General features: G+C 52.7%; 1 protein-coding gene across 1 annotated transcript in view; it reads left to right on the top strand.

Moving 5' to 3' along the window:
* Positions 1-24,913, top strand: part of PDGFRB (platelet derived growth factor receptor beta) — a 32,261-nt gene extending 7,348 nt beyond the window's left edge. Inside the window, exons 2-23 of the mRNA XM_008921016.4 lie at positions 5,787-5,863; positions 6,975-7,271; positions 7,709-7,978; positions 8,138-8,265; positions 8,585-8,759; positions 9,338-9,530; positions 9,739-9,854; positions 10,389-10,515; positions 10,663-10,874; positions 11,593-11,687; positions 11,947-12,079; positions 12,471-12,575; positions 12,684-12,794; positions 13,165-13,318; positions 14,623-14,789; positions 14,998-15,116; positions 16,179-16,301; positions 17,742-17,853; positions 18,143-18,242; positions 18,357-18,462; positions 18,938-19,176; positions 19,651-24,913. Coding sequence (XP_008919264.4) covers positions 5,815-5,863; positions 6,975-7,271; positions 7,709-7,978; positions 8,138-8,265; positions 8,585-8,759; positions 9,338-9,530; positions 9,739-9,854; positions 10,389-10,515; positions 10,663-10,874; positions 11,593-11,687; positions 11,947-12,079; positions 12,471-12,575; positions 12,684-12,794; positions 13,165-13,318; positions 14,623-14,789; positions 14,998-15,116; positions 16,179-16,301; positions 17,742-17,853; positions 18,143-18,242; positions 18,357-18,462; positions 18,938-19,176; positions 19,651-19,801 — 3,282 coding nt within the window. The 5' untranslated portion in view covers positions 5,787-5,814 and the 3' untranslated portion in view covers positions 19,802-24,913. The remainder of the gene's footprint in view (positions 1-5,786; positions 5,864-6,974; positions 7,272-7,708; positions 7,979-8,137; positions 8,266-8,584; positions 8,760-9,337; positions 9,531-9,738; positions 9,855-10,388; positions 10,516-10,662; positions 10,875-11,592; positions 11,688-11,946; positions 12,080-12,470; positions 12,576-12,683; positions 12,795-13,164; positions 13,319-14,622; positions 14,790-14,997; positions 15,117-16,178; positions 16,302-17,741; positions 17,854-18,142; positions 18,243-18,356; positions 18,463-18,937; positions 19,177-19,650) is intronic.
* The last annotated feature ends 1,477 nt before the right edge of the window (positions 24,914-26,390 follow it).

Raw genomic sequence — 26,390 nt, 5'->3', positions numbered from 1 at the left:
TCACATCTTCAGAGTCTCACAAAACCACTCGGAGTGTTCTGGCATTAGTGACCCTGCCTGTGAGTGCCTGCAGAACCTCAGCTTTCCCTGACTGAAACAGACCCACAGATCCAGCACACTGCAAACAGGTACCCAGGGCTCCCAGCATCCCTTGGTTCCCCCAGTGTTTGGGTAAAGCCTCAGGTCTCCCTTGGCACTGGCACGTGACCAGGTGAGGAGGATTTTGCCCCCAGGGCAGGGATGGTATGTGGGACATGGGGACTCCCCAGCCCAGCTGCTCCTCAGTCTGGTTTCAGATTTCCTACTTCTGCGTTTTATCAGCAGCCCTTTATGGGCCTTGGGATGACAGGCTCCCCATGTGTGTGCCCTGCCTAATTCTAGGCATTTGCTGGGAAAAAGAAAAAGGGCTCTGTGATGATAATCTGGCCTGTGAGTAAACACGGTGTCATGGGAGCCGAGGGACCCCAGAGGAGAGATGTTGCAACTCCAGACAACTCCAGCCAAGGGGAAAAAAAAAAACAACCACTCGGTTTTATTTAGATTAAAGGGTGGGAAAGAAGCAGTCACAGAGGCTGGAGGGAGGGTGGCAGAGGAAAACAGGACAAGCCAAGGAGTTTCACTGCTGGACAAGCAAGGCTTGGGTTTCAGGGGTCACCAGCCTTTGCTTGGGGAGGTTTTTGCCTTCAAAAGCAGGGGGTGATGTCCCCTTCCCCCTGCCAGGAGAAGCCTTTGCTCCCTTGCTTTGAGGGGCATTGATCACGGGATCCATAGGGGGAATTTTTCATTACATACGGGCACCCATGATCTCACTTAATGACTCAGATGCGCTGAGACAAAGAAGAAATAAAGTGTATTTGACTTCCCGCTAATTTGCACCAGATGTCCCTTGCCTGTTTGGCAGGATGGTGGGACCATTGAGCATTGTGGGAGCGCCTGGAAGCACAGCCCTGCAAGAAAAGGGGCTACAAATAGAAATCCAGAGGAAGAGAAAGGATTGGCGGCTGTGTGAGAGGCCTGACTTTGCCTCTCCACTGCTTCGTGGTCGTGCTGCTGCCAGATGAGATGCCCTCATGGGCAGGGCCGGCATCCAGCACCTCTGCCCAGTGTCGCAGGAGTGGGGAGGAGAGCAAGGAGAGCATAGATAGGAAGAAGAGCAATGTGGGACAATATGTGCGGGAATTGCCCCTGGAAATGCAAATAGGATTTTCTGACAGGGGGCTGTGCACCCTGATTTCCAGCTGACAGCACACCCCCTTTCTGGTGATCGATGGTCTGTAGGGACCAGAGCTCCTTGCAAGGTGGCTGTCACAGCAGCTGTGGCTGCTTTCCTGGTCCCCAGCATGCTGAGCTATCTCTTCCTTGTCCACCAGCTCTGCAGGTTGGTTCCCAGCTCCCACAGCTCTAGAGGTGCTTGTGGAACCTTCCCAGTGGTTCTGCACAGGACACTGGTTGTGGAGAGGCAAGAAACCTGGTCTAGGCATGCTGGGGAGGATGGCAGAGGACTGAGAGGGCATCCTTGGTGTGGATGTTCCTCTGTGTAGATCTCCTGTGGTTTAAGGTATTTGCAGGGCTGGAAATGGCCCTGTCCCACACGATCCATGCTTGGGGACAGGCAGTGCCATGCGATGCCCATGCCAGCAATGGCTGCCACGTGTGCTGAAATGATCTGCCAGGAGCCCTGTGCTGTACACATGCTGGGAGCAAGCACAGAGGGAAGAGGGCTCGGAGGTGTGGCACGGCATGCAAAGCAAAGTCAGAGGAAATTCTTGCCTTGTTACCCAAGAATAGTCAAGACTGAGCCCACATAACATATTTTGGGCATTAGCAAAGGCATCTTTGGCTTACTAGAATCCTTAAAGAGAGAGGTTTGGCATGGGGGAACATTAATAAATCAATAAGGTTTGGTGATGCACTGTGAGGTGCAAGGAGTAGCAGAGGTGACTGAGGGAAAGGTCCTCCTCAGACAAAGGTGGTACCATCCCCAGCAGAGGCTGGATACTGCTCTTCCTTGTATCAAAAGCCCTGGGCGTAGCCCTGCTCCTGCTGCAGAAATTCCTGTCCAAGTTCATCAGCCACAGAGGCATCAGCCCCCATCCACACGAGCGAGGGAGTGGGAGAGGAGGCAGAGGAGAAAGCTCAGCTGTCATCAGATTTGGGATGCAGGAGAAATGGGAGCGGGCTGCTCTGGAGAAGCTGTGAAGTCATGAGATGGGGAATCATGAGACTTGAATCCCAGTCCTGGTGCAGCCGTGGCTCTGGCCGTGCTGTTTGACCTCTGCTCTGGCCCTCTTGCCTGTGTCCTGTCTGTGGGATCCCAGGCCATCAGAGCCCAGGGTGCTTTCTGCTGCTGCTGCTCAGGGATGTCAGGGTGACCCCACTTATTCCACTGCCCCATGAAACCACTGCTGGAGTACGAGGCTAGAGATGCTCGAACACGCTTCCAACAGTGTCTGGCCCCAGCCAGCCATGGGACACTTTCCTTTGCCAGCGCAGCGGTGGGCTGGGAAAGCCGGCGGCCCCGGGGTTGTCTCTGATCTCTTCCTCTCGGCTGCAAACTCCACTCTCCGCTCTGGATGTCCGGGGGAGGAGCGGCCGCTGGGTGCATTCCTGTGACCACACGTGCGACCAGGCTGGTGTGATTACAGAGGGGAGATAAGGACAGTGTCTGTATCACCGAGCAGGGACAATTGCCTGTATCTGTGTCTCCAAACCCTCCCGGCGGTGCCCAGCTCTGGCCTCACTGGGCAGCAGTGTGGGTGCAAGCAGGGACACGCTGTGCTGGTTGTGGGGGAGCTGGCGCTCCCCACAGCCCCCGGCCGAGCCCCAGCCTGGCCCCTGGGACCTGAGTCCCCAGGGGAGCACAGCCACCCCACAGGCATGTGGGGCTGGACGTGGTGTGGGGCTGTGTCACCCAGCCAGCCCGGCTGCCCTGCGAGCCAGCCGACCTCCTGTCTCCTCTCCCAGCCAAATTCCTCCTTTAGAATAATAAACAGTGCAGCTCAAGAGAAAAGCTCCCTCCCCTGCCTGACCAGGACCGGCTTAACCTCAAATCACAGAGACAGAGAGGGGCGGAGAGAAGGTCTGTACCTGTGCTGGCAAGGGACGGGAGGATGGTGAGGGGTATAAGGTGGGGATGGAGAGGTGGGACATCACCTCGGTGGCAGCAAGGGGGGAGGCTGCTGCAGAGCTGCAGGGCGGAGTGAAGGGTACTGGATACGGCATTGCTGTGGGAGCTCCCCGGCCTCCAGGACTGTGCCAGGATGGGTGGAGGCAAATGGTCCCAGGGCTTGAAAATACTCAGGTCCTGGCCTGTGGGAAGCATGTAGGAGTCTGAGGGGTCCATGGCACCCTGCTAACCTATTGGGGTGGGAGGAGACCATTCAAGGCAGCTGAGCATTGTGTAGGTACTTGTGTTTGGGTCCCTGGGTGGGATAATGTCTGCTTTTGGATCACTGAGTGGGGTTGCCCCTCCTTGTCTGGCACTCATCGTGGCACTTACAGTTCCTGCTGAGAACAAAAGCTGGGATTGAGGAGAGAAACAAGTGCTCTCCAGGCTGGCAGTGAGTTTGGGTGCATTTGCATCCCTTGTGAAATGCCTGCGTGCACTCACAAGTGCAAGCACATGTGTCCCCGTAACAGGGTGAGAAAGGCTTCTCCCTTCTGCAAGGCAGTCTCCCCGCGCGTCCTGCAGGGCTGGCAGAGCTCGGAGTCTCCGAGTCTGCCTCTAGCCCTGGCCGGAGCAGAAAAACAAGGGAGAGGTCACCACTCTCTGCGAGACGTTGCCACCCTCCCACTCTGCTTGGGAAGCATCTCCAAGAGAAATGCCTTTCTGCAAAAGCTGCAGCTTTATTAAAACCAGCTATGAACACAGCGGAGGCGGCCAGAGGCGGCAGGCGGAGGCTGTGGGGCTCTCACTGCTCGCTGGAGCAACACCCCTGCCAGCCCAGGACCAGCGCACACCCGTGCCCGGCTCGCCAGCGCCAGCAGGGCAAGGGTTTACCCCATCAGTGATCCTGCAGAGATCACTGGTGGAGTGAGGGACCTGTCTTTGTGGGAAGAGGAAGACAAGATCTCGCCTGCAACAGGAGTAAGTGGCAGCCATGAAGCTGGACAGGCAGCTAAACGCTGGGCACGGGCTTGGGAAGATCTTAGCTGCTTACAGGAAGGTATTTGGAGGTTGGGGAGGTGAATACACCACCTGGATTGTGCATGCAGGCAGGGAGGGGTGAAAGGAGAGGATCACAGTTGTCCTTACAACCTTGAACGTTGAATAATGGATGAATCACACACCTCTGTAAGGGAGAATTGGAAAACGAAGGTAATTGTTCTTCAGTGCCTTGGGGGCAGAGATTAGGTTGTCTATTCTTCTCTCTACTGCAGCTTGGTGCTCTCTGAGGGTGGGTGCAGGGAGGTCACATTCATTTACAGCCTAAATTTCACCTCGGTCCTTTCATCCTACCCACCCCCAGCTCTTCCCCTAAGTGCTCTTATCCCCTCTGGCAAATGCAGAGAGAGAGAGTCATGGAGGGGTTTTCTGGCGGGGCGGGGGGGGAGAGAGGGAAGTTGCTGAATAAGCTGGAGACCTGGAAGGATTTGCTGGTAAGATCAGACTTTTGTTGAGCCAAAGCAAGAGAATAATAAAAACATCTGACAAACGCACGTCATTTAAAAACCATTTCCTCCTTAACATCAAGCAGACCGGGAGGCCACTCCAGGGCCAAGAGGCTGCAGAGAGCTCAGTAAGAGACGGTGCCTGGGGCCAGGTCAGCGAGTTCAGGTTGCCACTGAACCATCCTCGAGCCTGGTGAGCGGCTCCCCAGAGCAGTGCTGGCACCGCAGGGGGCTTCTCCTCGGGGTGTGTCCTCCCAGGGGCAGGGCAGGAGCTCAGCCCTGAGTTGCAGCGCGGCTGAGCCGTGAAGTTCAGCTCCGTGCAGGAGCGTCCCCAAGTTCAGGACCACTGAACTCATTTTCCCCCCAGCTTTGCCCAGGCACAGAGGAAGCCTTTTCCCTCGGTCTTCCCCTTGTTGGTGTGTTCATTTTGCTTTTCAGAAATACTCATCGCCACCCCTGCAGGCATGAAAAGGAGGGTTACCCAACACCCCAGTACACAGGGGACAGACTCCTGCTTTTAGGGAAATCTGGCCTCGTCTCTTCTGGGCTCTTGGTTTGCACCAGGAAGGGCTGAAAAAATCTCTGTGGAAAAGATTCCTTGAGAAATTGTGATTTAAAGGATTTTTAACAAAAAACCCCTCTTAAATATTCTCTTAAATGTATAAATTTAAAAGTTAAATACAATAAACTAATTTTTTGTGGGGTTTCTCCAGGCTTGTCATGTTTTAACAAGGCTTCCTTTATTTCATTGGAAGGAGCAAACAATGTGGGAGGGTTGGAGTGGGATCTGTTTTCTAGCAAGTTTTATCTCAGTGGGACTGAAGGAAGAAAAACTAAGGGAAAAAAAGGCAAGTGATAGAGCAGAGGGAGGGAGGAAGGGGGGAGAGCGGCATTTCCAGCAGAGATGAGCAAAAATTGACACAACTGCTGGAGCCTCCAGCAAAATCCCTGTTTACCAGAGGGAGATGCTTTAGAAACTGCTCCTTGTGGAGATCCAGTGTGAGGGGGAACCAACCAACCAACCACCCTGACAGGAGGGAAAGGCTGAAAACTGGAAAGAGATGGGAGGTTTCTGAGGTGGAGAAGGGAGCCCAGGGCTTGGGTGTGGGCTCAGGGATGGCTGAGGGACCCCTCCTCTGCTGAGTGCTGTGCTCATCCCACTTTGTTCTTGACAGGATTCAGCCACCAAGCCTGGACCCCACCATGCTGTGCCCTGCTCCAAACACAGGTCTCTGGCTCCTCATCCTCACTGGTGAGTGCTGTGGCTGGGGAGGGTGTGCAGGATCAGGGGATCCCTGGGGCTGTCCCCTGGCAGCTGTTCTACCCACCCATGGGGACACCAGGGAGGAGCACATGTCCCAGCCCCACTGGGACATCTAGACAAAGGGTGAAGCAAGGAAGCTGGGAGAGACACAGGGAGCCATTCAGGAAGACCTTGCCTGCTCTATTGCTTCCAAAGGATTTCCTGCAAGGTTTTGCTTTCATTCCTTTTTCACTCTCTTGTAAACTGACATTGTTTCAGCCTGCTCTGTGTCCTGTCTGACACTGTCCCTGTGGAGAGGCAGCTATCAGTGCAGGGAATTGCCTCCTCTCCTCCTCTCATCCTTGCCTACTAAATGCATGGCCTTCCCAAACCTTTGAGGGTGCATCTGAGAAGTGCATATCTCTGCTTTTACAGAGACAGGCTCATTTTGGGGTCAGCAATATGATCGTATAGACTGTCATCTCCCTGGGCCATGTAGACCAGATCATAAGATGTATAAAAGCCAAAAATGTGAGAAATATGTGTGGGAGGCCCAGGTCCCACCCATTTCCAGTTTTGTCCTCATCAAGGATGCTCCTTGGGCTGGTCCAACACCCAGCATCAGAGCATGGCTGCCTCCCTGACTCTGTTCAACGCCCCAGCTTAACACTGCCCCAAGTCCCTCCTGAGCCATCCTGATGACACTGGACAGCAGCACTGGGTGGCACTGAGGGTGCAGTTACCTTGCAGAAAGGTTGGATGAAGGCAGACTAGTTAAAGCATAAAATGGGAGGTCCTCCACCCAGCATTGCCACAGGCAATATGGGCTACTTTGAAGACTGCTAAACCTTGTCACGTATTATTTGTTCTCTGATAAGTGTTGCAGGAGGTACAAGGAATGAAGGGTGAACCTCCAAGGTCTAGGCTGGTTGGACATTTCTGAGGAGGGCATGGGTTTGTCAGTGATGACAATGCCAAGGAGGACAAATCCAGGAAGGTTATTTTTCAGTGTAAAGGCCGACACAACAAAGCAATTACATTGGCATGAGGTGGTGCTCCAGCTTCCTTCTGCTTGGATTTCAGAGGAATCCAATTTGGTCTCATCTCCCTCCTCTCTCAGGTCTGCTGGAGGTGACGTCTGGGGGCAGCAGGCTGCACATTGAACCCACAGACACTCAGCTTGAACTCGGCCTCCACAGCACCTTCTCCCTCTTGTGCTACGGGGACGGAGCGCTGGTCTGGGAACGGGAGGGTCAGCCCCTCTCTGCCTCACTGGAGCATAGGGATGGTGTCTTTGTCAGCAACCTCACCCTCACGAACGTGACAGGCCATCACACCGGGGAGTACACGTGCACCTACAGCCCTGAGCAGGCTCCAGAGCCGGCGGAGAGGAAGTCCCTGTACATCTATGTTCCAGGTGGGGAACAGCACACCCGTGTCTCTGCATTTCCACAGGGTTTAGCAACCGGGAGAAAGAGGGTTTTGAATTATTGTCTTGTTCTGTGTCCAAGCACCTGGCCTCCAAAATCCCTCCTCCAGTTGCAGGAGAGCCCTTATGGCAGGTCTTTCTAGCTGTGGCATGTCTCTGGTATGCCAGCTCTTGGAGAGACCCATGTGTGGTGTGCTGGGACAAGTGGTGGGGGACAAAGGTGGTTCTGGGTCTCTCTCACCCTTTCAGGAGAGGTTTGACAAGACCACAGCATACAGGTGTACTTTGCCATGGGGTGTATGGGAAGAAGCATCCCACTAGTGTGGAGACAAGGCCCTGTTTTGGAACATTCCAGGAGGAGCAGAGAGCAGTCCTGGTTAAGCTTCAAGCAGGTTTCTGTAACCAGTATTCCCTCTCTCCCACAGATCCCTCCCTAGTCTTCCTCCCCGCAGTCACCTCTGAAGAGGTTTTCATCTTCATCACGGGCTACACAGAGGCTGTCATCCCATGCCGTGTGACCAACCCACGGATGCAGGTGACCCTCTATGAGAAGAAGGTGGAGAACCCCATCCCAGCTGCTTATGATCCACAACAAGGATTTAAAGGCTTCTTTGAGGATAAGACCTATTTCTGCCGGACATTTGTGGATGACCAGGAGGTGGATTCAGACACCTTCTACGTCTACAGGATCCAGGGTGGGCTGCCATTGTCTTAGCACAGCTGTGTGCCTGCTGTGGCTGTTCCTTCAGCCCGATGGCAGGGGACACCAAAACTCTCCCTCTGCCTCCTCAGTGATGGCCCTGATCAGTTTGGAGGCTGGATTTAGTCCTGTCTTTCTTCCACCTTTCCCACAGTGTCGTCTGTGAACGTCTCCATCAGCGCAGTGCAGACCATAGTGCGTCAGGGAGAAAACGTCACCGTGCTGTGCACCGTGAGCGGCAACGAGCTGGTCAACTTCAACTGGGACTATCCCCGCAAGCAAGTGAGTGCTCCAGACCCACAGGATCCAGGCAGCAGCTCCAGCCTTTGCCCAGATGTCCCATGGCAATCACCCATCAATATCTCATGGCAGAATCCCCATGTGGGATGATGCTACTGCTGCGTAGGGAGGTTTGATGGGGATATCCTTGGATTGAGGCTGTCTCAATGGCCTCTCATCTGTGCATGTTCGCTGTCCCTGTGGCAGCCAGACTGGGGTACTCTACCCCTTCCTGATCCCTCCCTGTCAGCCCAGCTTTATAGCTCCAGTGGCAGAACATGCTCTTCACTCCTCAGACCATGTCTCCTGTCCCATTGTGCAGGCAGGGAAGGCTGTGGAGCCGGTGACCGACTTCCTGCCCGGATCCACCCACGAGATCCGCTCCATCCTCATCATCCAGAATGCAGAGCTGGAGGACAGCGGGACCTATGTCTGCAATGTCTCTGAGGGCTACCATGAGAAAACAGACCGGAAAGACATCACAGTCCAAGTGATCGGTGCGTTGCTGCCCAGGCACCCAAAGCCAGGAAACCATGTGGGCGTCCAGGCAGGGTGCCCCAGTGACCCCCTCTCCTCTCTGCACACTCTTCCCTCCCCACCTCTGCTCTAAGTAACCATGGCAAAGAGCAAATCCTCACCCCATGTCACCCCTGCCCACTTCTTGGCTTCAGAACATCCCAAATCTCCCATCATGGCTTTTGTGACCCTTTAAGGCACTTGAGGGTATGGGTAAGAGTCTTCTGCACTGCACAGTGCCAAGGTAATGTGAAGACATATTGTCACCTCCCATCTGCATCTGTCCTCTTTTGTGTAATTTGAGGGAACCTGCCCCATCCCTTTTATCTCCCAAGGCAACACCCACATGCTGCTGCCCTGTGAGCACCTCTGCTCCAGTGTGGCTCTGCAACCACACTCCCCTCAGACACAAGCCTGAAGCCTCGAGGGATGGATCTGGAGCTGCCCCACCACTTCTGGATGTTCAGAGAGTTTTGTTCCAGATCCATGTTTGTCCAAAAGAATGGAGAGGGGTTTATTTCTCGATCTGATCCCCCTTATCCCTTTTGCCCCCTCTCAGAGCGTGGCTTTGTGCGTTTCCACACCCACCTGCCCAGCATGGTGTACGCCGAGGTCCACAAGAGCCATACCATCCAGGTGGAGGTGGAGGCCTATCCCCAACCCAGCATTGTGTGGCTGAAGAACAACAAGACATTGACCATGGAGAGCAGCAGTGAGTTCACCATCACCAGCAGGAACCTCTCAGAAACCAGGTTAGAGCCCATAATTTCTCACCAGGGTGCAGGGAGGGGATATTTCACAAAGTAACCTCCAAACTGCTGGTTGGACACAGTGGTTGAATGCTTTTCCATGGGTGGATTTCGAGCACGCCTCAGGTGGGTGGGAACTGGTTGCCTCCAAGCATTATCAGTCCCCAGGTACCTTCCCACACCCATCACTCCGGGACTGTGTCTCCCCCAGGTACCAGACGGCTCTGGTGCTGGTGCGGGTGAAGCAGGAAGAAGGAGGATTTTACACCATCCGGGCTTTCAATGAGGATGATGAGCAGGAGCTGTCCTTCCATCTGCAGATAAATGGTGAGGACTGGCATGGAGATGCCGGGCTGAGGAGTGTGGGAGCAGTCTCAGGTGGTGGCACTGTCCTTTGCTGCAGAACCCTCAGGCTGAAGCCCTTATTCCTCTGGCTACAGCTCCAAAGTGGTTTTGGTTAAAGTAAGAGCATTCCAGCAAGAAACATGCTCATTTGAAATATCTCACACTTTGTCTCAGGGCAAGGAGGACAGGGAGATAGCATAGACATCAACAGCTTGACCTTCATGCCCTGGCCCAAGGCAGTAGATGCAGAGATGATTGCACAGCTCTGATGTCCAGGACTTTCCTCACACTCACCTATGCTTTCCAAGCAAGCTAGATGGGGCAGATCTCCTCCACAACCCCCTCAAAACTTTCTCTTTTTGCTGTTAGCTTTCAAAAATAAACCACAATTGATGTGATGAGTCCTGCCTCATCCCTAGGCTATGGTAGGGATGCATTCCCTAGTAGAATCACTTTGCCCTTTCATCCTGCAGTCAGAAAGGAGGATTAATTCCCACCACTGTCTTTTGGTTTCAGTACCAGCCAAAGTGGTGGATCTCAAGGAGAACAGCAGTGCCAGCAGTGGGGAGCAGACTGTGACATGCTCTGCTGAAGGCATGCCCCAGCCAGAGATCAGCTGGTCTGCTTGCAGCGACATCAAATGGTGAGTGGAGCGACGGATCCCAAGGGAACAGCTGGATTCTTGCATTTATTAGAATAACAGACTATTACTTACTTGTATCCTGCTGGCCTCACACCTGGGCGTGGTCCCAGCTGCCTCTCAGGTGCCTTTTATCCTCCCCTGGACCAGGTGCAGCACCAAGGGCCAGCCCACCCGGCTGCTGGGGAACGAGTCTGCCGAGATCGGGCTGCAGACCAACGCCACGTACCACGCGGAGCGGCAGGTCTTCCGCGTGAACAGCACCCTGCAGCTGCACAGGGTGGACGAGCCCATGCTCCTGAGGTGCACCGTGCAGAACTTCCTGGGCACCAACTCCCAGGACATCACTCTGGTCCCACACGGTGAGGGCTGAGGGAGGTGGGCTTTTGTCTCTGTGGCTCCAACCTGGAGGTGCTGGGAGCCAGGACTGGAGCCCTCAGAGGCAGAAAACCTGGGTGTTTCTGACCAAAATGAAGCCTCCTTTGGGTTGACCAGAAAAGGTTGTTCCAGGGGAAGTCTGGAGCCCTTATGTCCACTGGCCATGGACATCCTCTTCCCACCATTGGCAGGGTCATCTCTCCAGGGAGGCAAGACAACAGACCTGAGCAGGTCCTAGGTGTCTTGTTATTAGCCCACAAGTCACTAGATGGTGCCAGGGACTTGAACATCTGTATGCTGAACATCCCAAATATGAGGAAGGATGGTCTAAGCCCGGTCCCAGGGCTGCCAGCTCTCTCCCAGGCAAACCAGCCCCTCTAGCTCCTTACACCCTCCCATGGCCAAACCCCTCCTGCAGCAGGCCCTTCAACAGGTGGTAACAACCTATGGCTCCATCATCCCTGGGGGGCTGGACCTGGAAATGCTGGGCAAGTCTGCCCAGGAGGAGAGGACAGAGACAGTCCCCACACAGAGGAGAGCTCAGGGTCAAGACCTTGGGGGAAAGAATGTAGCAGAAGGGGGGCAGTGACCAGAGGGAAGGAAGGCGAAGGGTGTGGGGACACCTCTGTGTTGCTGTCCCCTCCTTTCCCCAGAACATGCAGGAATAGAGGAGTCTGACTGCTGTCCCTGTTTCCATTGTAGCCTTGCCATTCAAGGTGGTCATCATCTCTGTCATCCTGGCCTTGCTGGTCCTCACTGTCATCTCCCTCATCATCCTGATTGTCCTGTGGCAGAAGGTAAAAGAAGAGAGTGTTCCCAGGCTGACACAGTGGTACCCCCATGTTAGGGTGGTTGGCCTTGATGATGTCCCAGCCATGCCAGAGGCCATGGGCTTCCATCAGTGCCTGCATGCCCCTGGCATCTCCAGACTACATGGGAAATGAGGCAATGGCTGCAGGGATCAAACATTCCCTAACAAAGCCCACCGACATCCCCCATGGCTTCTCTGACCCTCAGCCTCTCAGGTGTCTCTTTTCCCTTTGCTCCCTTTTCCAGAAACCTCGTTATGAAATCCGCTGGAAGGTGATTGAGTCAGTCAGCTCCGATGGGCACGAGTACATCTATGTGGATCCCATGCAGCTCCCTTACGACTCCACCTGGGAGGTGCCCAGGGACAAGTTGGTGTTAGGTAAAGGCTCTGCAGGTCCCACTGATGGACCCCTGGGGCCCTGACTGTCTGGGGGTGATAAGTTTTGATTTGTGATCTCCAAAACAGACCAACCCAGAATAGACACAGAGATCCCTGGAGATATGATGTGATCTTTGAACAGGGGGACCATCTGGGACCATTGTGGGAGGCCAGCTGCCCACTTAGGCTTGCAACACTGGCTACCCTTTCTTGCAGCTGGTAGTTATGGAAAACAGCCCCATCACAGCTCATGGCCATGTCCATGCCCACCAGGACAAACTGCAGCAAAACTGGTGTGGTTTCAGAGAGGGGCCTTGTCTTTTCCAAGCTCCTCTCTTCACCTCTCCTCGAGAACCACTGCCACCTTCATCTCCATGCTGTTTCCTTGCAGGACGTACTCTCGGCTCTGGTGCCTTCGGTCGTGTGGTGGAGGCAACAGCCCATGGCCTGAGCCATTCACAGTCCACCATGAAGGTGGCAGTCAAAATGCTCAAGTGTGAGTTGTCCCCTCACCATCCCTTTCCCCCATCCAAAAGCCACAAGGCCAAACCGTGCCGTGCACTTCCCTCCTCGCCCTGCCGCTCACACCAGCTCTCCCCAACAGCCACAGCCCGGAGCAGCGAGAAACAAGCCCTCATGTCTGAGCTGAAGATCATGAGCCACCTGGGACCTCACCTCAACATTGTCAACTTGCTGGGGGCCTGCACCAAAGGAGGTAGATGAACCCTGAGCACCCTGTCTCCTTTTCCTGTTGTCCTGGGCTGTGCTGAGGAGAACTGCCCTCAGACAGAATAATTCCTGTTTTCTGGTTCATAATGATTCACCCTTCCCCTAAGAAAGCCTTGTGGGGCTCCAAATGCCTTTCTTCCAACCTGATTGAAACTGAGAAGGTATGTGTCAGTTAACCCCCACCTCCCTCCACATACACAAACTTCAAAGGCCAAAAATACTCAGTACCAGAAAGGTGGCATTTCCCCCTGGCCCTGCCTAGGCATTCTGCACTCTGGTAATGTCCCTGTGGGATGAAATTCACTGCTGTGGTGGCCAAAGCAGGGCTGACACTGGTGCTTTCTCCCTCCCTCCAGGACCCATCTATATCATCACCGAGTACTGCCGCTATGGGGACCTGGTGGACTACCTGCACCGCAACAAGCACACCTTCCTGCAGTCCTATGGAGACAAGGCACGGCGAGAGGCAGAGCTGTATGGGAACACCCCCAAGGAGGACCACGTGCACAGGTACCTGCAAAGCAGCAACCTCCTCTGCCCTGGTGCCTACCCTACCTTGATCCCATAAATGAGGGAGGCTACCACTACCAGGAAGGATACCTACATTTCCTCCAGACCAGTGAAATCCACACTGTGCCAGCACTGGGACACAGCTAGCTGCTCTGTTGCCTTGTCAGACCAGCTCACGTGCTAACCAGCCACCTCCAAGCAGCTCCTGGCAGAGGGCAGTTAGCAGAGGCAAACTGTGTGTCCTGGAGTCTGAGTTTTCTAGCACACATGCTGCCTGCTCCATGCCAGTTGGGAATATTCCCTCGCACCATTAACTTTATTGGCATAGCTATAGCTACGCATTGAGTACAGAGACACAGGGTTTTCCAGCATGTCTTAATCATTGAAGACCTCTACTCTGCATTTTCAGGGCAGTTTGTGCTGCTACCGAGCCCAAGAGAGAAGTGTTAGAAGGAGGGCAGTTGCACAAGAGGAGCCACAAAGAAAGGGTCCTTCATCTGGTTGCCAGCTGTAAGGGGTGCAGGCACAAACAGCACAGAGAAATAGTCCCATGGGAAGTTAGAAAGCAGCATTTTCTTCCAACACGCCAAAACAATAGTAAAACAGAGCAGTGTTACAGCTCCCCCCTGCCTTTCCTGCTTGAAGGCAGTTGAGATCCTCCTGAGCACTAAGCACAGTCCCCCCCGCCTGTGGGGATGTGCCCCACAGCTCTGGCCATGCTGCAGGTTTCCCTTATCCAGCCCCTGCATCTGGAAGGCCTCAAAGTGCTGCTTCCCAGATGCAGTTGTTGCTCAGCCGTGGGAGAGGTGCTGATCCAAACTGAGAAGATTTAGATGAGGACAGAGGGTTATATCCTGCTGACTCAGGTCAGCCTTCTCCATGCAGTCCTGGCCAGCCTGGGAATGTGCACGGACAAGGTGGAGGGTTTTGCCTGCCCACCCTCCTGCCCTGAGGGCACCTGTGGACCTGTGTGGCCCTGGTTCACTTTCCTGCCCTACCCAGTGCCAAACTCTTGTGCTGAGCCAAGGCTATGGTCCATCAGGGAAGGTGAGCATGAGAAGGTTCAGCCTGTGGGCAAGGACATCTGGAGACCCTCAGGGGAATACTGCAGGGCTGTTTAAAGCCAGCACTGAGGAGACTATGTGTTAGGTGGTAGGAGTTCTCCAGTGCCATTTGCAACATCTTTGCATCCATACTTCTTTCCCTCCTGTGTGGGGCATTTGGGTGCTGGGGTTGAGGGCTCACAAATCATTGCCCCCATCCCTTGTGTCTCTTCTAAACAGCCTCTTTGCTTCCCCACACAGTCACCTCTCCATGTCTGTCGAGAGTGATGGCGGCTACATGGACATGAGCAAGGATGACTCCCTGGACTATGTGCCCATGTCTGACATGAAGGGTGAAGTCAAGTATGCTGACATCGAGTCCTCTAACTATGGCACCCCGTATGAGCTGGACAGCTATTCCCCCTCAGGTAACAGCTTGGCCACAGCCGGAGGGAGAGGTGCTTTGGGTGCTGGATACCTCTGGGATTAGTCCAGTAGTGGTGGCAGACACCCTCACAAATGAGAGCTCCTGGCTTTGTTGCTGGAGGCAAAGCAATCCCCAGTGTGTCCTTACACTGGCAGGACACCCACCAGTGTGCTGGGTAACAACAACATCCATCTCTGCTTGCTCTCCAGCTCCTGAAAGGACAGACCGGGTGACACTGATAAACGAGTCTCCGCTCCTCAGCTACATGGACTTGGTGGGCTTCAGCTTCCAGGTGGCCAATGGGATGGAGTTCCTGGCTTCCAAAAATGTATGTATGCTGGCTGGTCTGTGGTGCCTGCTGTGGTCAGCTCTGCTTGCTGTCCCTCTGTCCATGCCAAACTCCTCCTGGGAGAACTGGCCATGCAATTGAAGAGCTGCTGACCACTTCCTTTGGAAACACAGCCCTGGGGATCAGCATGACTGTATTTGCACGTGACAGCTTGCCCTGGCTCACATCGAGCTTCAGACCTCAAATTCCCTGACTCTCTGCTCCTCCCGAGCCATGTTCAGCACAGCTGTGGCATTATATCATCCCTATTTACTGGGATGACCAAACAGTGATAATCTCCCTGTGCTGCAGTACAAGGCACTCTGCAGCAGACTGTCTACTCTTACTGGACAACCCTATTGCACCACATGCTCTGAGCACCCCAGAACTCATCAGAAGTGCTTGTTTAGTGGAAATTAAGCCACCATAGAGGACTAAGCTCTAAGGTCTGGCTTAGCCCAGGGCAGGCAGTAATATAGCTGGATCAGGTGAAGCATCACACAGGGCAGGGCTAAGAGAAGGCATCAATGCCATCAATGACATGTGGAGAGAAATTCCTGGCTCTGCCTCCAGCCAGACAGTTTGATCCCTAAAAGAGCATAGTCAGTGCTCCCCCATGGAGCATACCTCGGGACTGTTCATACAGAAACCTCCAACATACCAGGAGGCACAAGCTAGGCTGGTGTAACTCTGATGTCTTCAGACTGCTGGGTTGGATTATCCAAACAGACATGAAGACATCCCCTCCTTGCCAGCCAACCAAGCCCCCTTGCTTGGTCAGTCCCTGGCAATTCCCTCTCTGCTGGCTTGTTCAGATTCCCCTTGCCAGATCTGTGTGTCTGTTGCTGTCACGGGGGCAGCAGTCCAGGCAAGCAGTGAAAATGTGGTAGCTCTGCTAGTGGTTGAACCATGATTGTCCCTAGAGGTGGAGGAGATGCTTGAAATTACGTGAGGTGACTCCTGTGCCCACAGCCTCAGGAATGGGCTCATGCTGGAGCTGGGCTGCTTCCTCAAGCTGTCTGGGGACCCCTCACAGTGACAGTGCCCTCTCTCTCCCTGCAGTGTGTGCACCGGGACCTGGCTGCCAGGAATGTCCTCATCTGTGAGGGGAAGCTGGTGAAGATCTGTGACTTTGGTCTGGCAAGGGACATCATGAGGGATTCCAACTATATCTCCAAAGGCAGTGTGAGTACCAGGAGCCATGCAAACCCCTTCTTCCCTGAGCTCTGGGCCTGTCACCTGCTACATGGTCCCCCTGTGAGCTGTCCCCCTGTCCATCCTTTTGCCCAGAGGTGGTGACAGAGCAGGACTCCTGGGAGATGGTGTCAACAGCCAGCCATCCTGCACCTCACATGCTCTCCACACTGTGGAATAGCAGAGGTGCATGCCCACATCTCCTGGCTCTTTACAGAAGAACCTGAGCAGCAGCAGCAGCAAAAACAGGGATTGTCCCCTGTACACTGTCCCCATCACTGGCAGCAGTGCTGCATCCCTTCCCTGCTGGTACTGAGTGTGGTCCTGAGATGCAGGCAGGAGGAGAGCAAGGTTAGACAGTGTCTCAGGGCTGCAGTGAGTCAGTGGCCACTCTGGGAAGAGGTTCACAGGATTCTGCTCTAACCGCTAGACCACAGGGTAGGAGGAAGCGTCTTCCTGCAAACAGCTACTTTCCAGAGAGTTGTCTCCAATCTTTCGAGGCAGGAGAAGATGGGGCTGTAATTGAGCTTCTCCAGAACCTCCCCTGTGACTTCAACAACAGCACATCCACTCCAGCCCTGAGGCATTTGGGAATCTGCAACCCCAAGCAAAGCAGGCCACGTAATTCCCAGAGAAACTGAGGCTGGGGGAGTGGAGAGCAGAGCCAGGCCCCTTAAACTCCAGTCTCTATCTAATCTGTGAACTACTTAACTTCTCTCGTGCTTTCTCCCATTTGCATGTGCTGTCAGACGGGCACTCAGGGCCTGGGCAAGGAGTCCCTCCTGTAGAGGGTCTGAGGTTTTTGGTCCAGCCTGAGCACAGCTTCTTTACTGTCCAAAATGGGAAATGAAACTGAGCCCCTTTGCAATCCTTCCTGGAGATTATTTTGGTATTCATTGTGCAAGCGAATCCCAGGAACAGCACAGCCAGTGCTGCATACAAGCTGGTCAAGTGAAGTCTCTTTTTATGTATCACTTTGAGTAAGTAAAAACAGAAAAAAGCTGGATATATCCTTTGACTCTTTTCTAGTTATCCCTTAGTCCTCTCCAGCATGGTCTCAGGTTTCCAAAATCCAGATAGGCCTGGACTTTCTTCAGGAGTCTTTGGTCATGTTGTGCAAGTCAGTGGCCTCCTCAAGAGCTGGGAATGCACACGGTGACGTGTGTGCATTAATCATGGCAGGTCGTGATGGAAATGGATGTAACACACCCACCCTTTCCTCCTGCCTGCTGGGTCCATTCTGCACAAAGAAAGAGGCAACTGGTCCCTCCGAGAACTTGCTGGCAGCAGATGTCAACAAATGTGTTGGGCTGACAGGCAGCTCTGAAGGGTCTTCTTTCCTTGTAATTGGCTATCAGGCTCTTACCTGTTTAAATAAGTGCTGTAGATGTGGCTGACTCTCTTCTTATTTCATTTTTTATTCTCTCTCAGACCTTCTTACCCCTTAAGTGGATGGCTCCAGAAAGCATCTTCAACAACCTCTACACCACCCTGAGTGACGTGTGGTCTTTTGGGATTCTCCTTTGGGAGATATTCACTCTTGGTAAGTGCCCTGGAGACCATGGCGGTGTCTGTAGGTCTGATAACATGCTAGCAGGATCCCTTCACAGAGACAATAAAATTTCTAATTTCTAATCCCCAAGTCCCAACCTTACTAGCCAGAGTAGCACTTCATTCCCTGTCTCCTTCTTTCCCATGCTGACATTGCCATTTGGAAGTGCAATGAAACAGAAAAGGTAAATTAAGAAGGAAATTTTTGTGTAAAATGCATGTTGGCATGAGGGTGGCAGGCAATCCACCAGTCTGATTTTCTGCTCTCCCTTTACACCCAGGAGGGACTCCATACCCTGAACTGCCTATGAATGAACAGTTCTACAACGCCATCAAACGTGGCTATAGGATGTCCAAACCCACCCATGCCTCTGATGAAATGTAAGTGCCATAATTTGTTTGTCCTGGACCTGCCCTGCACAAACTACAGAAGCATTTCTGCCTCTGCTTTCCCCACCTGCCAATTCACCAGTGCTCTCCTTTCCCTCTTATCAGCTACGATATCATGCAGAAGTGCTGGGAGGAGAAGTTTGAGATCAGACCATCCTTCTCACAGCTCGTGGTGCTTATGGGAAACCTCTTGGTGGATTGCTACAGAAAGGTATGTCCAAAGGACCCTGTGCTGGAGGCACAGAAGAGGGTCAGTGCTCTGAGAAGAGTGCTGCCTTGGTGAGGGCCCTCACTCAGGCTTTGGAGACCAGTGTTCAGTGCTGCAGTGCCAGAGAATTGTGCTGTGACTAGTTGGAACAGCCAGTGAAGGTGGTTTGGGCATCCTGGGGACATTGCTGAGACAACCAGCACCACCAAACAGGCAGCTGGTGTCTCAGCAACCGCGGAAATCAGAACTGGCAGGAGATCAACTGCCTCCAAATGTTTGGTATTTTGGAGCTGTGAAGTAGTGCCACCGAGCTCTCCTTAGGAAATGTCCAGGACCTATCTTTGGTGGCATCAGAGTAGCTGAACCCAGCCCCTCTCAGAACACTCTGGCAGGCAGGGAAGGCAAACACAACACAAGTGCATTTTCCACACTCACAAGACCTTCCCTCTTTCTCTGTCAACCTTCCCTGCGAGAGCAGAGGTACCAGCAGGTGGATGAAGAGTTCATGAAGAGTGACCATCCCGCTGTTGTCCGCACAAGACCCACAATTCCTGGGCTGAACAACGCCCGGCTGGCTGCCAGCTCCCCCCCCAGCAGCATCCTCTACACGGCCGTGCACCAGAACGGGGGCGAGAACGACTATATCATCCCTCTTCCCGACCCCAAACCCGAGGCAATCTGTGAGCTCCCTCAAGAGGCCTCCGTCAGCCGGGCCAGGTAAAAACGTTGCTTCTGAATGTCATCCTTTCCCCTGACTACCCAAATCTGAAATGGGGGCCTCAAGAGGAGAGGGATGCTCTGCTGAGGGATAGACTGGTGGGAGAGGAGGAGGGCAGTGTCACCCCATCTGAGGGGCTGTGACCTACATGAGCCCACAGGGATGGAGATGAACCAGAGGAGCTGGAACATGAGCTAAGATAGGGCACCATGTCACATCCCTATACATCAGCCAGCACAGCTGGGACAAGTGACCCCATCCACAAGGAGGAAGGCACACAGAGGACCATGTTCTGCAGAATCTAACCAGCTCTATGCTGTGTTTGAGGGCTGAACAGATCCAGCTGGTACGGCCTATTCCCCTGTGGAAAGCTACTCAGATAGAGTGGGGCTGCTGGGAGCTCTGGGAATCCTCTCCCACCAGGAGACCTGGGACAAGACACTCACTTTTCTCTCCCTCTTGTCTCCCTTCAGCTCTATGCTGAACGAGGCCAACACATCATCTACAATATCCTGTGACAGCCCTCTGGGCCTCCGGCAGGACGAGGAGCAGGAATCTGACCCACAGCCAGGCTGCCAGGAGCCAACCACAGGACACCAAGAAGTGGAGGAGAGTTTCCTGTAGTCAGAGCTGGGCTGACTCTGCATCTCCTTACGGAGAGGCCAGCTGAGGGGCTGACCCACATGCCACAGAGAGCCATGCTTTACACTCCTACATGAGGACATCCCCTCCTGTCCCAGCATTCCTCCTTCCCTCCCATCTCCCAGTGTTGGGTGGGGAATTAAAGACTTTTCCCCATTGCCATCCCCTTACCTCTCATAAAGAGGTGGCTCAGTGCTAGAAACCTTGCAGATCACTGCCAAATCCTCCTTAGTGATCAAACCACTGCAGGAGGGAAACATCTCACAGACCAACATCTTTTCAAGTGGAAGATGGGGGTTTGATCTCCACAAGAGACGCTACTTTCTGCATTGCTAAGATGATACTCCAGCCTCTTCCCCCTCCATGGCAATGAGTTTCATCTCCTCTGCACCAGCACTTCTCTGATGGTCTCAGCACCAGCCACGCCGTGGTTCTGTGAAATGCCACTTGGACAGATGATTTGCCTGGAGCCCAATACTGGGGTGTAGAGAACCTGCAACACCAACCTTCAACTGCTGGAGGTCAAGAGTACATTGGATTCTCCTCCAAGCACAGCCAAGTCCTGAAGAGGCCAGCCAGTGTCTTGGAGGTACTGAATTACCATTTTCCTTTCTTGACAGAGCTTTCTTGACTTTGGGATAGAGCATCACAAGCACTACAGGTACCCACGGCTCTGGGGAACAGCTCTGCACCCACCTACAGGCTGTCACACCCTTTTGTGGAACCCTTTTGTGCCCAGCACGGCACCAGGATTCCAATGGGATGCCAGGAACTCCAAATGCTCTCACAAGACTTGGTTACAGAAGCAAAGAGGGCAGTTGATGTTGTTTGTGTTGTCTGTGTGGACACTAAGCTAATTATTCTCCATTGAAGATTTAAAGGGAACAACTATATTAATCCACTAGCCAGGGCCAGTATAAGGAAGCAATATGGCTATTCATTAATCTACTGCCACTAAGCCCAGCTCATCTGCTGGGAAATCATATAACCACGCCAGCTGCAGAATCTTTGTGCCTTATCTTTGGGAAGCAAGGGCTCACCTTTGATAAACTGTTCACCTGAACACCCTTTCTCAGGATGGAAGGTCTCACTGTTCCTTCCTGACTCACAGCAAGACTATCAGGATGCCAGAACGCCAACCCAGGGACATCTCCAAAGAAAGAGAGGGAGAGAGGCTGGGAAGCTCTTTGGTCAGAGCTGAACTGTCTCGTGCCCTGCCACCTTCTGGGGGTCAGGCATACCCAGGGCTGTGAAGTGTCATAGGGAGCCAGGCAGAGCAAAACAAACTGGGGAGGATTCCACTCTCTTGGAAAGAGTTTTGAAGACTAAACGGGCAGAGACCTTCCTCCTGCTTCTCATCTGCTTCCTCACTTCTCAGGCAGGCCTGGGGCTTCTTGTGCTCTCAGCTGCACTTGAACAAGGAAACTCAAAGCAGGAGGAACACCAGGCTTTTGAAATCAGTTGTGAACCCCACCTCTGCAGAGATGAAAGCTGGACCCTCAAAACCAGAGGTCTGACACCATTTACACTAGCAGGTTTTTCTCTGTTTTTCTCACAGTTTTTGACTGTGCCCAGAGCTCTGTTCGCTGCATGTCCCCTGCTCCCATTAACCCCTTCTTTGCCCTATTCATGCACATATTTCTGTGCACCCTACAGAAACTGCACAGGCAGGTTTACAAAATCAGAAATTCAAGCAGCATCTTGCTGGGCTTCTGCCACCTCAGAGCCACTGCGAATTTTTTTTTTTTTTCAAAATATGAAACTTCTGCCAGAAATCCCCAGCCAAACAGCTTCTGTTTTATGTTGTCTACCATTCCAGTGCTGCCATTTATGTGGCTAAAAGAGAAGTAGGTGTTTTGTGGGCTGATGTCCTTGGTAAAATGTGAACATAAGAAATAGCACTTTTATTGGCAGCCACCAGAGTATATTTTCAGCTTATGTGGTCAGATTCCCCACCATCCATAGGAAACACACTGTGAATGACAACTGTTTTTCCATGCTCTGTTCCTCCTGCTTGTAATGAAGGAGCCATCTTTTGTGGCCACAGTTCAGTAGATAATCCTCACTGAGAAGAAGCAGTAATTTATGAGATCCTTTGGGTCAGACCACTTTATTTTTCTAACATATAAGGTGCTTGGCAGAATCTGTGTCACTGCAACTTGAGCCCATAGGATGGCACATCAGATCATCCTAATAGCCCCTGTCTGCACCAGCTCCATTTTTAATTTGTCCTTCTCTATCAAAGGTGACCAGAAGTATCCAGTACTCCAGAGGAGGTCAAATCTAGACCTCACAGGGCATTAATAGTTCTGGTTTGTGCTGGTCTTGACTTGCCTGGTGTAGCTTTGGGTAATGCTGGCCTTTTCCCAGCCACGACATACTGACAGTTTGGAGTCATCCTCTGACCAATCTAAGCACCTTCGTCTTTCTACACTTCCAGCATTTCTAACCAAGATACTCCCTGCTGTTCCAGACATTGGGTCATCAGCAAATATTGTTTAAAAAGTGTTATTTTTGGGCTGGACTGACTAATAAAAATATGAAATACTCCTAGCATCAAGAGCAATCTGAGAGAGCTACTTTTACTACCTCCATCCAGCCCAAAAATTTCGCCATCAATTAACCCCTTCTCACCTTGCCTTTGGCCATTTGCTTATTTACTTTGCAAATCCTTTTCTAAACTCTATCTTGTAATTTAATTGCTAATTAAATTACTAATTTCCCACTATCAAATAATTTCTACAGTCCTGAAAGAGGAGATCTTATTCCTTCTGGGGGAACTCAAGTATCCTGTCCTATTAGCTGGGCATTAGCTACACTTGGATGCCTATGGCATTTTGTCACATTTGAAGATTTATTGCAATTATTCTTTGGATCAAAGCCTGTTCTGGCTGCTGATGGGATGATAACCCCACCCTCCTCTTCCTTCTTAAAGTAGGTACGCCAGACTCCTTGCAAAATGGTACCATTCTCCCCTCTAGAAAGATATGACCAAATGTTTGTCCTTGGCCCTGCAATTTTAAGAGCCAAGGCTTGCACTTTGTGGTACTTTCCTATCCTTACTCTATTCCTGCGTCATTCCAGCTATTCCCATCACCATTTAGCAAGCTGCAGGGAGCAGACCTTCTCAGCCCAGCACAGGCTGGCAGCTGGGCAAAGCCAACATGTTTTGCTAAGCATCCATCAAAGAGAGGGCTTGGCAGGGCTGGGACTTAGAGCATCCCCCCAGACAAGCTCTCTCCACGTGGGGAGCCAGCTCCAGCCCCACGCTCCCTCTGTCTCTGCTGCCAACATTCCAGTCTCTGCATGGCCTGGAGAGTGAGGGCCAGGAGAAATGGTTGGCTGTTCTGGGCCCATCAGTTTTGTAGCCCTACTTTTTCCAGTGAGACTCTGAAGGGAACTGGTCCCTCTGGGTTTTCAGTTTTGATGATCAGCATTTTCGTTGGGGCGTGTCTTTGTGTTCAGAGGTGGTCCCAAACTGAGCCCCCCATAAAGGAACACACGCCACAGCTTGGGCCCATCTCTTGTGCAATATCTTTTTATTTGTAGATTATATTTTACTCTACAGCTGTTACATTGTTATCAGCACCAGTATATGCATAATCCTACTGCCAGTCACTATTTCATACATACCTAAGTGTATCCCAGAAACTAATGTGTTACTCTGGTGTCTCTTTCCACATTTAAGTTGTTTCTCAGACTGATGTGTGCACAGGTTTTAATCCTTTTGTCCTTCTCGGTTTGAGCGTGTTATTTTTTTAAGCAAGAGTGTCACGTTTAGTGTTTGTTTGTGTCGTGTTAAGAAATCTATAGCACAGCGGACTTTACTTGTAACTAAATTGTCTCTGTTCACCTGCCAAGGAGACTGTGGTGGAGTCCCATGGGGATGGGAGGCAGAAGTGCAGTGCAGATGTGCAGCCAGAAGGAAGTCAGCCAGAAGTGAGAAACGGCTCTTCCCCTTCTTTCCAGTCAGGGCTCTGGGCTGGGGGAGAGGCAGCACCTCAAATACAGGGCACTGGGCAGGTAGGTTTGGCCTGTGGGGAAGCCCAGGGTCTGCCTTGGGTCTGCAAAGTTGGCAGATCTGGAGAAGGGGATTTCACAGAGTGCTAAGGAGGCAAAACCCCCTGCTCCAACACACAGGCACAAAGGAGAGCTCTGGTCGGGCTCAGTGCTTAGCTCGGGTCCCAGGACCGATATGACCAGCTCACAATCCAAACCACAGCATCTCCCACACGGGCAGGAGAGCAGTGGGCTGCTAAGCCAGACCTGGGGAGCCTGGATGTAGCCTGGCTGTGCTCCCACTTGGAGAACACAAAGGTTGCCCTTTGGTGGCCATCAGTAACCTTTTGGCGTCCTTTGCCTCGGGTGGTTGTCCAAGCAGGGAGCAGCCAGGGCAGCTGCAGGTCCTCCCTAAGCATTGGGCAGCTCCTGGACCACACACAGGTCCTCCCTGCAGCAGATCCCAGCCCTGCCCAGATGCTGAGTGGCCAGCACTGCCTGTAACAGTGAGACACCGTGTTTGCAGACCTGCCCAAAGTGGGTCAGATATTGCTAAGAACCAGATTTCCTGGGCCAGCACATGGGTTCCTGCGGTCCCAGCATAGATGATCCCATGTTACTCTCAGAGATCTGAAGTCTCTGGGAGATGCCAAGATGGATCTAGTTGGCTTTGGCAAAGGCAGGGGAACTACTCCAGTGCAGCTCCAGCAGCACTTTGGAGAGATGACTCTTGCAGGGGTAGGAGAGAAGCCAGCTTGTGCTAGGAGGCGTGCAGCATCCCAGCATTCCTGTCTTTTCCTCCTTCATTGATTGATTGCACCAGAACTGCAAATCTTGCCCAAAGAGTGCCCTTTCCCACTTTTTCTGAGCTGACTTGCTGTTACTCTGCAGCATCTCTGAACAGCTGCAGCACCTGCCTCCACACTCTGTCAGAAACCATCCAGAGGGCAAAGGGAAAAAGCAGAGCACAGACTAAGGTACCAAAGAGTTAACATTTTTCTAGGTTTACAGATGTATTTTTAGGATTTGTACTATGTCACATCTATAGCCGTGAGATATTATTTTTATGCTGTAAACTTTTACAAATACGGTTTAAAAAAAAAAAAAAAGAGTTTTAAAAATAAAGTTGTTTTTCATTTTGCAAAGTTCCATCTCTTCCTTTTATTTGCCCCGTTTTGGTTGCTCCCACTCAGGCAGGGCTGGGAATACAGCTTAACCATGTCGTGGGTGAAGGCTAAGCATGTTAATACGCTGTGCATGACCCCAGTGCTTAGTGAAAGCCAAGCTGGGAGCCAGGCAGAGAGAAGCACAGCAAGGAACAGCTGAGCCCAGAGACATGGTAAGGAAAAGGGGCTACAAACAGGGCAGGATCTGCCCCACCTCTCTGGTAGCTGGCTGATCAGCCAGTGGGTCGTGTTGCAGGTGCATAGAGGGAGGGATACTGGGAGCTGTTCCTCTGTGTATCCCCAATGCCAGGGGTTTGGGCCCCAAACTAAGGACTTGACATGCTCCTTGGGTCTGTGCTCAGATCAGGGTAGAGATGCAGGAGATGCCAGGCTGAACAGTGGCAGGGCTGAAGGAGATGGGAGACACCACAGCACTGTTGATTTTTCCTCAGAGTTTAATATCTCAGGGCAATGGGAGAGACTGGAGGTAGCAGTGGGGCAGGGCACAAGCAGGACATGGCAGTGCACAGGGCTCCCCAAGTCCAACTCTCCTCCCCTCCCTCTAGGACTTGCTGATATCCTTAAAAGATGCAACTCCAAAGTACTGGCTCCCACATCACCACTCCCACAGGTCCCCCCTCTGCCCTCACCTTTCCCCAGTCACCCCTCCAGAGACACTGAGGTGCCCCAGCCCCATGACAGACAGGCACCTCCTGAGTCCAGTTTTCTCCTCTCTCCTCTCCAATTAAACTGCTCCTCCAAAAACGACCCCAGGTTGCAGAGCAGAGCTGTTTGCAGCTGCTCTGAGCCATGTGCTTGAAAAGCACAGGGTTGCTGTGAAGAGGGATTTTGACCTGATGTTCAAACATATTGATGTTGACTGTTTTCAGGCTGCATGATGCAGCTCCCACTGGCAGAAGCTGTGCCTCCTTCAGCTCCTGGAAACCCTTTGGGTACCCCAAGGGCCCAAGGCATGCACTGCAGGAGTCTGATCCCAGTCCCAGCAAGGCTCCCCTTTCCAGCACAGCCTGTCCTGCGTTCCTGCCTTTGTTCATTTTGCCAGAGAGGAGGTCTGCAGGCTCCCTGACCAGCTCAGGCTGATTCTCCACAGATATGCTCTGAGTCACCTGGCACAGCTCGGTCAGGGCATTTTTCTCCAGGAGCTGAATCAGCAGGGGAAAAAAATCACCTCATCTTCAGAGAAGCTGCAGCAAAGGCTTAGGGTGAAGCAGAGAGGGGGAATTGATAGACCTCAGCCCTGAACCCAGTGGGCTCCCACTGCCCAATCCCTACCTGGCAGGCCTTTAGCATGTTGGAATGCACTGAGGAGGGGGTTATAGGGTTGGAAAGCATTAGGCAGACATGGGGACCCCCAGCAGGGCATTTTCCCCACCCCAAAAGAAGTC

This window comes from Manacus vitellinus, unplaced genomic scaffold (assembly GCF_001715985.3).
Source record: "Manacus vitellinus isolate BGI_N305 unplaced genomic scaffold, ASM171598v3 scaffold_51_pilon, whole genome shotgun sequence".
In the NCBI taxonomy this organism is placed as follows: domain Eukaryota; kingdom Metazoa; phylum Chordata; class Aves; order Passeriformes; family Pipridae; genus Manacus; species Manacus vitellinus.
Note: the sequence above shows the minus strand (reverse complement) of the source record. Positions and strands in the feature narration are given on the sequence as shown.